The sequence below is a fragment of the Pseudopodoces humilis genome, chromosome 1, assembly GCF_049639895.1.
Source record: "Pseudopodoces humilis isolate 2021_Gansu_Grassland_sample_001 chromosome 1, ASM4963989v1, whole genome shotgun sequence".
Lineage (NCBI taxonomy): Eukaryota > Metazoa > Chordata > Aves > Passeriformes > Paridae > Pseudopodoces > Pseudopodoces humilis.
The window spans coordinates 126,973,999-126,990,134 of NC_142200.1; the positions used below are offsets into that span (position 1 = coordinate 126,973,999).

The 16,136-nt window shown below is 40.7% G+C and overlaps 1 protein-coding gene across 1 annotated transcript in view; it reads right to left on the bottom strand.

Moving 5' to 3' along the window:
- Positions 1 to 13,882: 13,882 nt before the first annotated feature.
- The window catches only part of SDHAF3 (succinate dehydrogenase complex assembly factor 3), a 29,147-nt gene continuing 26,893 nt past the window's right edge, over positions 13,883 to 16,136 (bottom strand). The window contains exon 2 of the mRNA XM_005518819.3: positions 13,883 to 14,258. Coding sequence (XP_005518876.2) covers positions 14,058 to 14,258 — 201 coding nt within the window. The 3' untranslated portion in view covers positions 13,883 to 14,057. The remainder of the gene's footprint in view (positions 14,259 to 16,136) is intronic.

The following is a 16,136-nucleotide window of genomic DNA, read 5'->3' on the forward strand; positions in this document are numbered from 1 at the left end:
CAGCTCCCCCTCCCTGCGCTCCAGATGTGCAGGCTCCCATGGGACAGGCACCGCGAGCCCCTGCACCAAAGCACAGTTGCACGCAGCAGTAGCACCACTCTTACAAAGCACTTGCTGTGCTCAGCAGGCTTATCCATCTCTGAATTTCAACAGCCCAGATCCTTCACATCCTTATGTAAATCTCTGCTCAGTCTAGACTGACAAAATACATACCTTATGCAAAAGCCTGCACTGATTTCTAGAAATCCAGCATTTAGTGGCTTGACACACTGATGAAATATCACATTTTTTATTCCAACCTTATAATCAGAAAGTCAGAATTATGGTAAATGGAATCTTTTCTATCCTCTGTTTTAAAAGGTCTAATTATTTTATTATTCAGTGTATGTACACGCAGATAAGTAATAATTATTCTGAGTATTATCCTGCATAATAGAGCCAGTTAATGCTCAGAGATAATAGCACAGAGACAGCTCATTATACCAATTTGTACAAAAATAACATAATTATTTTCTTATTCTGAACAAACTTGTTCTGGTGTGATAGGAACAAGTTTCAATCACTTCTTTATTTGCTGAAAGATTAAATGCTATGCAGCCAGTAAGGTGATTATTATTTTAATGATGAATCATCATGTACAATGAAGAATTAGCCATCTGAAGGATTTGAAGACAAATTCATATAAGGCTACATTAAAATAAGGATGCTCCTGAAATTATTGTATGTCTGTTTCTAAGTAGCCTTCTTAACAGAAATACCACTTAGGAGTTTGTCCTGCTAACAGCTGAGAAAACTCAGATGAGCATGGAGAGGCGGGAATGGTGATGTTTCCCAGTCTGCAAGTTTGAGATGCAGAAAACCAGTTCAGCCACTGAGTGTTTGGTTTCACCAAGGCTGAACTTACACTCCAAAGCAGGACAACAGCAACACAGAAGGTGGCTTTCCTGCAAAATGACAGCTTTGCTCCTGGATAATCCAGTGGCCTGGAGTATTGTGGTCTCTGGTGGATCCAGCAGACTGCTGCCCACAAAGTGGGTGTGGAACTCCTGTGACAAGTATGTGTTTTATTTTTCCAGCTCTTTTTTCCTTCATCGCCACTGATCCAAGCCCCCTTCATTCAGTTCTTCTTTATCTAATCCCTTAGTCCACTTTTACCCTGAAATAAAAACCTCAGGGAAAAAAAGCAGAAAATATAAAACAAATGAAACCAATTCTTGCCACTCTTGGCTCATGTCTCTTTTACTCCAATATCTCCCCCAAAGTCAGCTGTGGCCCAGAGCTGTGTCCTGGGAGCAGGGCAAGGCTGAGCAGCAAGGAGAACTGACCTGCCACCACCTACTTTTCTTGTGGGATGGGGCTGCCAGAGCCAGACACTCTGGTGAGACAAGTTACTTTCAAGACAAAAATAAGGGAAGACAAAGGAAGAACTATAATAAAACTCAATGGAAAAGGAAGACTTTAATTTCAAGCTTTTCTGTCTTGCATCCCTTGGAGTCCATCCTGCAGTGGAAAAAGAAAAACACCACTATATTGAACACGATTTCATAACTCACTTCTGCTTTTTATGAAAACTCATTTGTGGTGGGTTTTATTCCGCACCAGCATTTATGCATGTGCTCAGGGAATGGGAAGGTTCCCCTTAACCAAATGAAATACTGTTCTTGCTTCTAGACAGACCTTATGGATCATTGCAATTTCTGTCTTCCAGCAGAGGACCTGAGTGTGAAATTGTCTACAGGTTTGGGTTTTTTCTATGCCAACTGTGTGAGGGTGAACAATGAGCAATGTTTCTTCAATGTGTTCTCCTCAACCACAGCCTGTGCTGCTCTGACTGGAAACTCAGGCTGGTTCTCAGGCCAAGATGCTGACAAATCTCCTTCTCTAACACAAGCAGCAGGAGCCTGGCTCCATGGACACAGGTGAACCTTGCCACCTCCTCCCCTGTATCTGGGGCTTCCTGGGGGAATGATGCTTCTCCTTGTTCTGGATTCCAGTTAGTCAGTGATGCTGCCAGTTGCAAATCTTATTCCTACAGTGCTGATGGATTTATTTTCTGTGGATTAGAAAGGGCATTTTGTATCATCTGAATTGCATGAGCCAGCAATAAAATTCACTGGAATATAGTACCTCTATAAATATTTAATAGAGACATGCCAAGTACTATAAAATGTTTCATACCCTGCTCCCAAGCACCATGGAAGCAGGGTGCACACCAAAGGCCTAGGAAGGCCTATGGTCCAAAGTCTAGGAGGAGCTGCCTGTCCCGTCAGTTGGGAAGATGATACACTAAAAATCTTGCTCAGACAAGGTGTTCACCAGCATGTCAAGTCTCCATGACAGCTCAGAATTTTCACTGTATGCAATCTGAGTCTAGCAATCCTGGGGCTTGGGAAGCCTTCTTCTCCATGCTGAATGAGGCTGACCAGGGACAGCACAGGGCAGGGCACTGGTAGGTGCAGCACAAGGCTCAGAGAGCATCCTCACACCCTCCACAGCCTCTTACATCTCATCCCCACCCCTCACCGTGCCCTCCAAAGGCGACCTCTGTGGCTGACTCCTCCCCCCCTGCTGAGCAGATGTGCTTTTTATGCACATCTTGCTGCATACTTGGTACTTGGCAGGAAGTGAGTATCATTTCTAAAAAAAAAATATAAAACAAGCAGCCTATTTTGGGGCTTACTGCCAACGTTTATTTAAAAGTTCATTTTTTATTTAAAGACGGGGCATTTTAAGGCATTTTAAAATGTTGGTGTTCCAGGTGCTATGCAGTGACCTGAGGCTAAAAAACACATCCAAGCAGCCTGTCCACACAGCATCTGAGTAATTTCTAGAAAGGCTCACTTGCAGTCCACGACAGATGGTACTCTCCTAATCCCCTCTGTGGTATGTTAAATTTAATTCAGAAAATCCACACAGATCCCTGGGAGAGACAACAGCAGCCCCCACTCATTTGCACAGAGGAGACCTCTGTTGCAGAGGCCAGTGGGTCCTGAGCTTCCCAAAGCTTCTGATGTTTCAGTAAAATAGCATCAATTTCAATAATCATAGCCAGATTTGCAAACCTCAAGCAGATTTTCTTACCTGCAAAGGGGAAGAGCTAAGAAGTCTTTTTTCCAAGCCAGGCTTTCCATTTTCTCAGCTGAAAAGCAAACAGTTCTGATCAAGAAATGCCTCCTCAGGACTGGAAAAAACACAGCAAGAACAAACACATCTGGGACCAGATTTGGTTTGATGCAAATTTTAGTTTCTTCCATTTTGTTTCTCCACAAGGGAAGATAAAGGTTTGCTGTGAGCACACCACCAGAGTCCAGAGATGCTTTGCTGGTGTGCTACACAGGTGAGAAATGAACCCTTCACAGTCCAAGACTCAGCCCGCTGAGAGCAATGGGTAACACAATGCCAGGATTTCCCTCAGAGGTTTGATGAGCTGATCATCACCATGCAGAGGATGAAGGTGTCTGAGTCCCCTGAAGCTGGCCACACTGCCTAGGGAGGAGGCAGGACTGGGGACTGTGGGGAATGGGTCCCCCCTTTCCATAGGAGGACATTCCCTGGCTCCCACCAGCACAAATTCTCCTCTGCACCCCAGAGGATGTGACACCCAGTGTTACCTAATTTAGGGAGTAGCCGAATGAAAGACAAAGTGTGATTTCACTTAATCATGGCTGTATATCACGGCTCACATTTCTGACACATCCATGCTGCAGCAGCAAGCTGTTAAGGATTGCAGCTATTGGAAAACAGCAATTTAATCCCACAGGAAGCATTGATATTTCATGTTTATTGCTCTTCCCAGCTACCTTTGAGCGGGAAACAAAATTTTGCTCTTATAAATGACTACTCCATCACTAATTGCATGGTGATCAGTTAGTTATAACAGAAGGAGTTATGTGGTAAAGATGAGACCCAGAAGTGATTATAAATCATATAAATCCATTCATAAGGTCATGTGATATGAAGAGCTTCACCGGTATCTCATATTTTGTTCAGGAGTAATTAATAACATTATTAATTTTCTAAGCCTTTTTCATTGTTGTGTGGCATATAGCCCACACATTTTCAAATTTCTCAAGTTACTTACAGGAACTTTTTATACTGGTCTTAAGAACCCTTGCCATCAGTTTTTGTATTTATTCCCCAACTTGAAAAGAAATTGCTCCAATTTTCAACTCAATCAAATCAAGTAGTTCTTATGGTAATAAGAAATTAATTAAACTGAGCAAAATAAAGAGCTGAATCATAGAATCATTAAGGTTGGAAAAGACCTCAGGATCATCAAGTCCAACCTGTCTTCAAACTAGCATCAGTTTCTTAATTTGCACTTAGCATTTGAAGACACTCTTGGGTTAAAACAATCCCCAAGATCTCCTTTCCAGTTCCCTAGATGTTTTGTCAGGAGCTAATTTACTCTCCATTTGAGGCTGATTTTGACATGAACTTTTAAATTTATCCAGCTTTTAAGAAGAGAGGAGTCGTATTTTGGCCTGTAAACTTGCTGAAAATTAGTTTCAAAATAACTTTATGCATTGTAGGATGTCAATAACATTGAAATAGCTTTTACAGGGTTGCCCCTAGCTCCAAGTAGCTGATGCCTTAAGTTTTAGCTTTCATATTATCCAGATTCTGTACCACATTAGTATATAACTGAACTTCATATAAAGTGTTAGCAAGTTCTCCTCACAGGGTAGTTGGACAAAACAATCACTTTCCAGCCTGAGAACCAAGGACACCATTGCAGCTTCAGACCCAAAAACTATAAACAGCAGCAAATTGAGGAGAGCAATCTGGGAGGATGGAACTTCATTACCTGAAGCTGTAATTGGACAATTAACCCCAATATGTAAATGGACCAAAACTTATAAAAGTGTGAAAACTCGTGACTTGGGTCCATCTTGGGTGTAGCCTCTGCCAGGCTCTTGTACTGCCCAAGGTGTATCCTTTGAAAGCCTTTTCAGTAAGTTTACTTTATTCCTTTAACACTGTCTAGCCTCTGTTCTAGGTAGCCTCTTAAGGCATCACCTCCTTGGCACTCAGGTCGATATTCCTTGCTTGTTTTGTCTTACTGTACAGATTTTGGTGAGCTTTTGGTTTGATATCCATGGTTGGTTTGATATAATCTGGTAAAATTCCAACAACAGTTCAACATTAGGGATCAAACTAGTAAATTACTGCAACATGTCCCCTGTCATCTCATTTCTGTTTTGTTTTTTTACACTGAAAGCCATTAACCAGTCTTTTGATAACTGTCAGTCAGCACAGACATGTACACCCTCCACCCGGCTGCTCTTAATTGGAGGCAAATACAGGTGTTTAGGAACAGCCAGGAGAAACACTTCTTGCTCTGGGAGCCAGCTGCAGCTTCGCAGAGCTAAACAGTGGAAAAAGAAGAGAAAATGGAGAAGCTAATTCCACCTGATTTACTTGTCCTGCAGCATTTCCACTTGTTGGGCTGCTGTTTCAGAACTGACACATGCATCACTGTGGAAAAGCATATGGATTCAGTTATGTCCTGAGTCATGACAACCAGAAGAGGCTGCTGATGGATCTGAGGAGTCAGAGATGGAGCCATATGGCTGTCACCTTCTTTGCTCCTTCAGCACAGGATTTCAGTGCTCATAAACCAAAAGGGGTTTTTCTCCACAGTGCTCTGAAACCTGATCACAGTGTTGGGGATGCCTTTTGTCTCCACTCCAGGGCTTAAATCCTGCAACATGGAAATACCTTTTGTCTGGCAGAGTCCCACTTTTTTGTATGGATATGTTGGGGTTTTTTTAAGGGCAATCTATTATGCTTATGATATGTCATTTTTTGAAACTTCAGAGCTGCTTTCAAATACTGGAAATAATTGATTTACTGGAGCAATATGATCAGACACACTTCATGCTTTGATCTGCAATAGAGCCTGGTACAGGATTCATCTACTGCCATCATACCCTTACTGACCGTGTGCTCATAAGGAACAGGCACATGTTTTTCCTCACTGCACTGCCATACAGTTGCTACAGCAGATTTTCCTTTAGGTGATGGACTAGCAAGGGCAGACCACATCCACAGCCATTTAGGAGGAGGTAAAGTCCCAGATTCCATGTCCCTGTTGTTGAAAGATGCATATTACAGATAAAATGTGGGTAGGTCTTATAGCTAAAAATGTTATGTTGTTCTCTTAGTATCTGACCATGACCAGGCTGCATGAACTGCAGGGCTGGAGCAGTGGCTCTGGATAGGGAACACTGGATACTCCAAAGAAACTGCAAGCAGTGGTTGCTCTTATGTTCACTGTGGTCCTGGCTCCTTTTCTAACTTCCTCCTAGTTCCTTTTCTGCAGAAAGAGACTCTCTTGACACACAAAGACCTTTTTCTCACTCCTTTCATCTTTGTTTTTCTGTGCAATACTGCAGAGAGGTCATGCCAATTGAAATCTTATGTCCCAGAGGTTTTGTCTGTGATATTTTCATGTCCCTTTTCTTTTCTGGTTTTTTTTTTGGCCTAAGATCAAGGAGAGAGAAAACTGAATAAGTCATTGCTACATAAACTCAAGTCTCCATAGCAACAATGAAAAATGTTTTCCTTCCTCAGTTCTACAATTCCAATCCTGCAGTCTCACCTAAGGCTCGGGAGAGTGGCAAGAGGTTAATATATTTTCCAACTTACTTGTTCATTGCAGTTTTGAAAGCAGGCTACTGGGGTGAGTAGCATAGGCCAAATTAGACACAAAAGCTATCCTGAGATCTGGGGTGAGGCGGGGGCTTGGGAAGGGCAGGTGGGAAGTACTGGATTTACCTCTGTAGGACTTGTATGCAGTAAAGCACAGTGCTGTAGCACAAACTGCCTAAGACAAATAAAGCAATGGAGAAGGGAAAATGTTAACACTAAGCAGTGCCAGTCTTCCTCTGACCATGCCACCACTGTGGGATCAGGAAGGCAACACTGTACTAAATCCCTAGAAAATATGGGGCTGCATTGCTATATTTGCACCAAAATCAAAGTAATTGTCCCAGGTTACTGCCATGAACCTGCCACAGCTGTGCAGAGTGCAGGAGGCAAGCAGGCAGTGCTGCACTCCTGAGCACAGGGAGCCGACAGACATTTGTCACCACTCTCTCCTGCAGTGGACAAACTGAATTTTCCAGGATAAACTTGGGAATTTGGAACCTGAGGAAGACTGGATCCCACAGTCTGAGACAGTGCGATAGTGATAGCACCAAGACCTCGCCTGCGGCTTTGGTGTTCTGTGTGATGGATCAGCACTCGGCAGTGGCTCTCCAGAGGAAAGTACCTTAAAGTAACAAGAGATGCTTGGAAGACTTACGTTTTAATAAAGCCCATTCTTCCTAAATCCTTTCTTCCCTGGCTGCCAGGGGGCTGCCAGTGAGCAGAAGGAAGGGCTGCAGATGTGCAGCTCCGTGTGTGTGCCACACTCCTGTCCACACCATAGCAACATGTCTGTCACACGTCATTAGGCATCCGAGTTGTTTGTGGAGGTGTTGATTCCCCCTCTCTCAGTCTAAGTTCCCCCATATGAAATCAGCAACCAACAGCATGACAGGTGCTCTGCTGGTCTCCAGTCTCTCTGGTGACCAGTGAGAGGATCTAAGGGATTGCATGAAACTGATCCAGAGGAGATTTAGGTTGGACAATAGGAAAAGGTTCTTCACCCAGAGGGTCGCTGGGCACTGGAACAGGCTCCCCAGGGAAGTGTCACAGCACCAAGCTCAACAGAGTTCAAGAAGCATTTGGACAACACTCTTGGGCACATCGTGTGATTTTTGGGACTATCCTATATGGGGCCAGGACTTGAACTTTGGTGATCCTTGTGAGTCACTTCCAACTGAGGTCGTTTTGTGATTCTGTGACTAGATGGACAAAAGCAGGCTGAAATAGAGATGCATATAAACAAACCTTATTGCACGTAAAAATGCACTTAATTTCTTTTCCAAGCTGATCTTTCAACTGACAGTGTTAATTTGGAATAGCTGAACTGGACAAGAATGGTATAATTTAACTCAGAAGAAAAAAACAGAGTAGTTCAGGTACATGATTTGTAAAGAAAAGCCACAAACAAGGTTTCCTTTTTACCGTACCTGAGAGTACATTCTGGGGGCACTGTACAACACCATCTTAAAACGATACTTGGGACAGGACAATTTTCCCTCTACCCAGCAGAATGTGCCTACATTATAAGTTGAATCTAATGGAGTTCTCAAGTCAGTTTTAACTATTTGATTAACTAGAGATTTTTTGTCAGCTTTGAAAAGTTAATATACTGGATTATAATCAAAGGTGACTTCACTGATAACAGCATGATATTTTTAATATGTGTTCAAGTAGTCTGCTCTGGGAGGCTTCCTGTGCTACAGATTCTGTACATTATTCCACTACAATAAAGCTAAGTGAAATCCTGCCTTTGATACAACCTCAACAGGGAATTTCCATCTTAAGAGTCCTCTGCATGTTTTATTGGTTTTGCTGTTAATCTCACAGGGTAAACACATATCAATGTTTCAGATTCTGTACTTGTGTTTTCTCCAGTCAAAACCAGAAATAGGAGCCTTTGGGTAAAAAATTGGTAAATATTCATTTGCTTAACAAAAATTTCACTTCAACCCTCAAGGAACGTAAATGGCATAAACCAGAAGGCTCATCAGTGATAGAAGTTAAGTCGTGGTGTTTCAACAAATGACTTGTTAAGGGCTTTACAGTGGTAATAAGCACTCATGTTCCTCAGCATTTATAACAAATTAACAAATATTCCATAACTAAAGCTCATTTTATTAAACAAAGGATTCTTGTTTATACTTCAAGTACTAGCTTTGAAATGGTTACAGAGCAGATGAAACACTGAACTCCTCAGGCACACATAACAGTTGTGCAGGATCATCGAAACACCTGATATTTCCTCATGACACACCGCTACAAGCAGCAAAACCATTCAGTTCTTATGCACTGAATTTATGCACTAACTTACAGCTCTCAACTCTCAAATGAATAAATACTTTGTATATACATATGTAAAGGTTGCATCTAAATAAAATTTGGTTCTGTGATCTACATGTACCCTACCTGGTGGGCAGAGCCACTGGAAAAGCTGGAAGGACTCAGCATTGTCAAGGCTGAGCAGAGCTGAGGACACTGAAACTGCTGAAAATGTTCCTACCAAAGTTAGTGGTTTTGTAGCAGATGCGTAACAAGAACAGGTAATTTACAAGTGCAAATATTATCACTTCTAACACCATTTTTGTGTCAGTTTTACAGCCAACTTCCTGATGTGGCTCAATGGAGAAGACCCCTCCATACACCATTGTCTTAGGTTACAATGAAAGATATAACCAAAATTATGTATTCTTTTACCATCTTCATAAACTGTTAAAATAGGTGGGGCAGGGTCCCTTATCTTTTCCATGACTCATCCCTGGTCTCCCTCTGGGCTTTCTCTGCTAATGGGACATCAAGGTCTCCCATAAAATTACATCATTGCACTGAGATGCCCCGCCAAGGGGGAGGAACCAGACATTCCTACCTAGATACAATCTGAGGCTTGGAACACGATGGAGGCACTATCACTGGATTCCCAGAGTACAAGAGCTCGATACCCACTACTGGTCCTCAAGAGAGAAAGACCAGATTGTTCTACAGGATCACCCTTTTGACAAAACCGAACAGGTCATCTCAACAGGACTGCAGCTACTATTTAATCAGACTGTTACCACCACCCGGACCAACCAGGGTGTGAGGTTATATTCTGACTGCCAGTTTAAGCCAGTGTTTCTGCACTTACAGCCTTTAATTTTCCTATTAAACTTATTTGGAACCTCCTGCTGTTTTATTTTCAAACTAGCACAACCATTGCTCACTGAGAGGCAGGCACACCACGCCTGGTCCAGTGCCAGGACACGGAGCAGTAGGGAGGTGGGTCAGGCAGTCAGTCCTGTTTATCAAACAAGCCCAGCAACACCCGGGCTGCTGCATCTATACCTTCCTGCATCTACACCATCCAACAGGAAGCATTTACCTTTAAATTCGTTCCAAGAGGTCTGATAATACCAGTCACCCTAGGACAACAGTTAAGGATAGCACATACAGACTGATTTTGCCCCAGAATGTGAGCTGTTTTTCACAGTGATTCATCTTTCACTCTACATCAAAGGTACACAGATCCTTCGTGGTCCCACTTGGATAAATCAGTCTGCTGGAAGATTCAGCCTTCTATCTGCTATTAGTTTAGCTATAGAAAGTAGAAAATAAAATAGATTATGACAGGCAGAAAAAAGTTCCTTCATTAACTGTCCAATATTTTTACCTAGAAGCCAACTAAAATTCAGCCACTGACTCATCCATGCATTGTCAGTGTTTCACAAATACGTATTCAAGAAGAAATAGAATGTCCACTAATAATTCCAAAATATTACAATCCAAATAGCTAAGGAATAAAACTTCTTCATAAATCCTACCTTCAAGATGTTAAATTATTAATTTATTTTTAAGGAATAAATATGTCCTAATAGCTCTTGCCAGGCAGTCAGTTAAAAAAAGCAGAAACCCACATCATAGGCATAATAGAACACTGAAAGAAGGGCACTTTATTTCTTTTTAAGATGTATAACTTTGCATATCAAAACTGGTAGTTTTTAATGAGAGAGATTTCTGAAAATTCTTTACTTGTTGAAAAGACTTCAGCTTGTGTTTTTTCCAGCTACTTAAAACTTCAGCTCCCTCCAACTCCTACCAGCTGCCAGGAAATCACAGAAAGTGTTACCCCAGATAAGGCTCAGCCAAGTGAATTGTATCACTCTTTTTTAGCTCCAGAAGAGAACAACAAAATATAATGGATCTTTCTTAATGGTTAAGCTGAATGGAGAGAAGTCTTTTAAGGGCGGTAGAAGACTTTCAGTGGTGAGTTTTATAGCAGCAATGCATACAACACAGAAAACACAACTCAAGACTTTGTACTCTTTTCTAAAGTGATATGGGCTGTTTTTCCTTATAAGGTAAGTAGAATTTTTTTTTTCCTAGGCAACTCTTGCCATTTGAAATAGCACACTGCTTGAAGTTTTGAAGCATTTCTGATGGATGCTTTCTTCTGTTCATTGTCCTTCAAACCAAGTGTAAAGTTACCCACAGAAGTGTCCTGTACCTTAAAAAATCCCAGAAATTAAAGAAACAGCATCTGTGTCACTCTCTTTCTGTGTCCACGATGAGAAGCACACTGTTTTCCTCAACTTAACTGTCAGCTAACCACACTTGTTAATCAAAGAATTTTTTTAATGCATGGCAGTGTTGGCATCACAAAGCTTCTGTAGGGCCCCACCACTCGCATAAGCTCTGCTCAGACCAGAGCACACCTTACTATTAGCACTGCCTGTCTTAAAGCCAGCAATCTTGAAAGATGCTTCATTCCTGTAATGGAATTTTGGCTTTTGTGAGAGTCGTTTTAGACAAGAATACAAATATTGTACCAAATAAAAACTACTGCTAGGAATGAAAGAAAAAAATGTTGGATTTACTAGAAACGGGGTTGTGCACGTAAAAATGTTTACCTTGACTACAACTCCTTTTCGGTCTCATTACAAGCTTAAGTTTTTCATACCATATAGCAATTTTTCATTATTAATTAATTTAGCCTCTAAAAATCTCGGTGCATACGTGAGTAGACAGATGCAAAACAAGTATTTTAACTAGTTTAATTGAACTAACAAGTGCCATTAAATATACTGATAAAAGTAATGACGCTTTAAATTGCAGTATTTGAAATTAATTTGAAGCAACTTGGACATTGACTGGAAAGCAGGTCTACTACCAATCAAGTACTGGAAACTAAATCTGTTGCCAACACATGAAAATTACTTTTGGTATGAAAACCAAATAGATTTAGTGACGGAATTGCTGATTACATCTGATGGAAGTGCAACAGAATAAATCTTTATGCCCTAAACTCTGGAGCTGGATTAGATTTTTACAGACTTTAAACTGTAAAAAGAACAAGACTTCAGGAGTGTGTGAATGTCAGTATCAGAGACAATTTTCAACTTTCCTATATTCACATGCCATTTGCTTCCCACTTTGATGCTGAGGCGTCCTAGGTATGGAGCAGGCCAGGAAGGAGCTGCCATTCTCTCCAACCATGCCCCTGAAGCACCAAGAATCAGGACCTGTGAACAGCCCTGCAGCCTGGATGTCATTTCTGCCCTTCCATCCTGTTTGCATTGGGTGTTTGAGGTTACAGCATGCTCCTACTGCACATACAAGGCGGTGGGTGCCAGAGGAAGATGGAGCAAAGCAACCACACGTCTCTCACACAGCAATCCTACAAGTGAACTTTTAGTAGAAATGAGCAACTTGCAGCCTACAATCCCATCAAAGAATTGGGAAAAGAGGTAAAGGAGAAAAAAAGAGGCTGCTCCTGAAATTGCTCCCCACTCTGTTACAATCCAGGAGCGCAGCTCTGGCAAACAGCATGTTGTTACAAATTGAGACAGATGGAAATGTGCTTTCTTGTCAAAGCTGTTATTCCACAAAAGCAAAGAAATTCTGTTGCCTTGAATGTGCTGTGGGTAACAGACAGAGAAAGGTCCAGAAATAGAACAAAACTAATAATATAAAACTAGGTTTGGAAGATGAAATTAAAGCTGTCTTTTGCACAGAAAGGGGTGTGTTTTTCTTAACAGATAAAACCCCCCTTTTTTTTTTTAGTTCCAATAGTATATGTTACAACAAGCACACATTATCTTACTGAAGATTTAACCTATTAGAAATAAATTAATAATGTTCATCACACAGTATTATCAACAGAATTTCTGTGATCACTTACGAATCTTGATCTGTACAAAATATTTCACAATATAGGATCCCAAGTTTTTAAAGAACCTTTTAATTCAAACAATTCAAACTACAGCACAACCCACTCATGAAAGGTTTTTAAAAATTTTACATACTAACAATAATCTGAACTTAGCTTTGAAAAAAATGCAGAATTTTCTGCATAAGAGTGATTCAAGGTTAATTTAATTATGAGCTACATCTTTTATTTTAAAGTACTTTTCACAATTAGCTCAAGAAGAAAGCAAACTTCTAATTTCACCGGCAGTATGCTTTTCTAATACTGCCCATTTCTTTCCATGAAAACAAACCCACTCTAGTACCTTTCCTTTGTCTACTGAATCCTCACCAGAAAATTGCCGCAGTGGCCGGGATGGCAGGAGTGCCGTGACCTTACTGAAGAAGCGTCCTGAGAAGGACGGCTCCCAGAGCAACAGGCACATCCCTCTCCTGGCCCGGCGAGCGATGTCCAGCTCAGCAGCAGCTTCTCCCAGGCAACGCAGGGAAGAAAGGACTGGAGCTCTGACTAGCAATTCCACAGAGAAATCAGCCTTTATTAGAGCAGGGCCCTCTGTGGAGGGAGCCAGCACAGAAGCTCTCTCAACTGGGGAAAAACCGGGCTAGATATAGGGAAGGTGAGAGACAGGGAGAAACCAGTAACCAATGGGATGCAGGCACGGGGGTGGAGAGTAAAGGGAAGAACCAATGGTGAACCAGGGATTAACATAGGGTTGCAAAGGTCTCTGGGGGAGAAATTTTGCTCTCCAGAACAACAGGGTCCGTGGATTACAGATGAGTTCTCCAAGGGAGTGCAGCAAGCTCTCTGCTGGCTGGTTCTCTGACCTCCATGGAAAATAAATGCTAATAGCAAATTTTCCATTAAGGAAGAGGATGACAGACAAACAGAAAGATGTTTTGCTCTACAGGTGCCAAGATTACAAAACAAGAAACACTAAGACTAACAACTCCGTATTTTAAAAATGTCAATTTACTTTTCCCAAATTCTTTGTCTTCAACATCCATTAGAAGGAAAAAAAGGAGAAAAAAAACAATGCAATTAACATAAAAGTGTTGTGATTATTAAATTTTTCCATTTATTCTTGCACAAAAAGCCAAACGCATCCATTTCAGACAAGTTATAGCATCAGCAGCATCCATTATCTTACAGAAACCACATTCATGTACAACTGGAAAAAGCAGTTTCAAAACACTTCCATATGCATTAAAATAATTTTTTCAATCTTTTAAGTTTTGTATTCTGAGTCTTTAGAAATGGTGTTTTTACTAGGTTTGGTAGCCTCATCCATCAGTTCCTTCAGCTGCCCAATCTGTTCATCACGGAAGTCATTAAGTTTTTCTTCTGTCAGCTGGATTCCATATACAGCCTTTTCTCTCAAGTTTTGTTTGTCCTCATTAATTTGTTGCTGGATCAGTGCTGCATAGTTCTAATGAGAAAGAAATATAAAGATCACAAAACTGACAAAAGCAAGATTCAGGTCAACTTTTTTTAATAGCATTTTATTGTAACAACGTACTTTAACACAATCTCCTACAGTCTATTAATCGACAAGAAATGACTAAAAAACCTTACACTTTTGATAAGAAAGAAAAGTTATTAAAGCATTTCTAGTATCTACAGTCAATTTTATGCAGCTAGTTTAAAATTCATATATGTATAGATTAATGCCCTATCATATACTACTACTGAAAACAAAACAAAATTTAATTATAGATCTAACATATGTATTAAAACAATCTTTCCTATATAGCAGGATATCAATAGGATACACTTTGTAAACACTTTGTAAACACTATGTAAACACTCTGTAACCATCCAGAAAAGCATTATTCCCAATTTTCAGCTAAAAGAAACGTCGGCATTGTGTACTGAATTGTTAATCCAATTACCACAAAAGTAACTAAAGCCACTGCTTCAGCTGTATGTCTAATAATTCCAGAGAAGTGGGCGAGAAGAAAGATATTCATGAGCTCATGATAAACTTCAAAATGACACTAACATAAATACATTACATTGTTAGTGGACTATGTCAAGCCTCACTGAAATCAGCAGGGTCTTACCAGCCCTGTTGCAAAGCTTAATTCATGTATATTTAAAGAAAACAGATAGCTAAAACTGAGGCAAACAAAAATAAATTTTATTCGTACGGACTCTGAATCAAACTGGTTCTTTAAGGTTCTTCCCAACATCACCTCTCCTGCTTTTAAATTAAATAGGCATTCAGAAACAGTGACACCACATTTAATTCCCATGGTAAACTTATACCTCAGTGGTATTACCTCATGGTAGAGCTGGTGTAGGGTTTAAAAGAAACTAAATAGGTTTTTTCCCAGTGATTGAACAATCACATGGTAATGATAAGATAAAAAATTTATTGGTTAATTCTTCAACTTTGCAATTTACAGAATTTCTTATCAAGGCAGCTGAACAAATGTGATCTCTGAAGCTACCCAGCAGACCAGTAACACACTGACAGTTACACATCAACCATTCTAGCTCATTCTATTTTATTCTATCTTTGCATTTCTGAACAGAACAATTCATTCAGTAGTGACTCTGGTCTAGAGAAAGAACAAAAACAAAAAACAAAAACTAACAAAGCCACATAAAAAAAAACCCCAAAAGCAAATCAACAACCAAAAAACCCACACAAACAAACCCCACACCACTTTAATTATACTGAACAACATTCACAGCATATAATTCAGAAACAATACTGAAAGTAAGCAATGCAAAAGTCTTTCCATCTTATCAAGAGATCTGACTGAACATACAAACCCCAAGAACCCCTTCATGCAGTGTCCTATCAGTGCAGGTTCCACAGCTGGAAAAAGGTCCCTCCCACTGCTAATAACAACCATCTGGGAGCAGCCTGCAGCTACTGCTGCAGGCATGAGCTCTGGTACCCAGAAATAAGTCCAGTTAAGAAACAGTTACAATTTTACAAACTGTTAACTGTTTTCAAAAAATATCAAATTAATTACTGGCAAATAGTCTGCAATTTTTTTATTTTTTTTTCATCTAACATCACAGCATTTCATCTCACAGCACATCAGCGTTATAGAATCCAGATCTCGGAAGTGGTGGTCCTCAACAAAGCTGCAATGCCCACTCTCACAGGTGCCCTGCACCCAGACACAGGGTCATGGACATCCCCTACTCCTTACACCAGGTGTTCTGCTTCACAGCACTCCAGTGGGCTCCCATCTGGACATCACTGCTGGCTCTTTCCCCCCACTCATTTTCTAGCTGAACAAATGTTTTGTACATGCCAGAAAGCCTCAATGGTTGAAGTTTCACATCC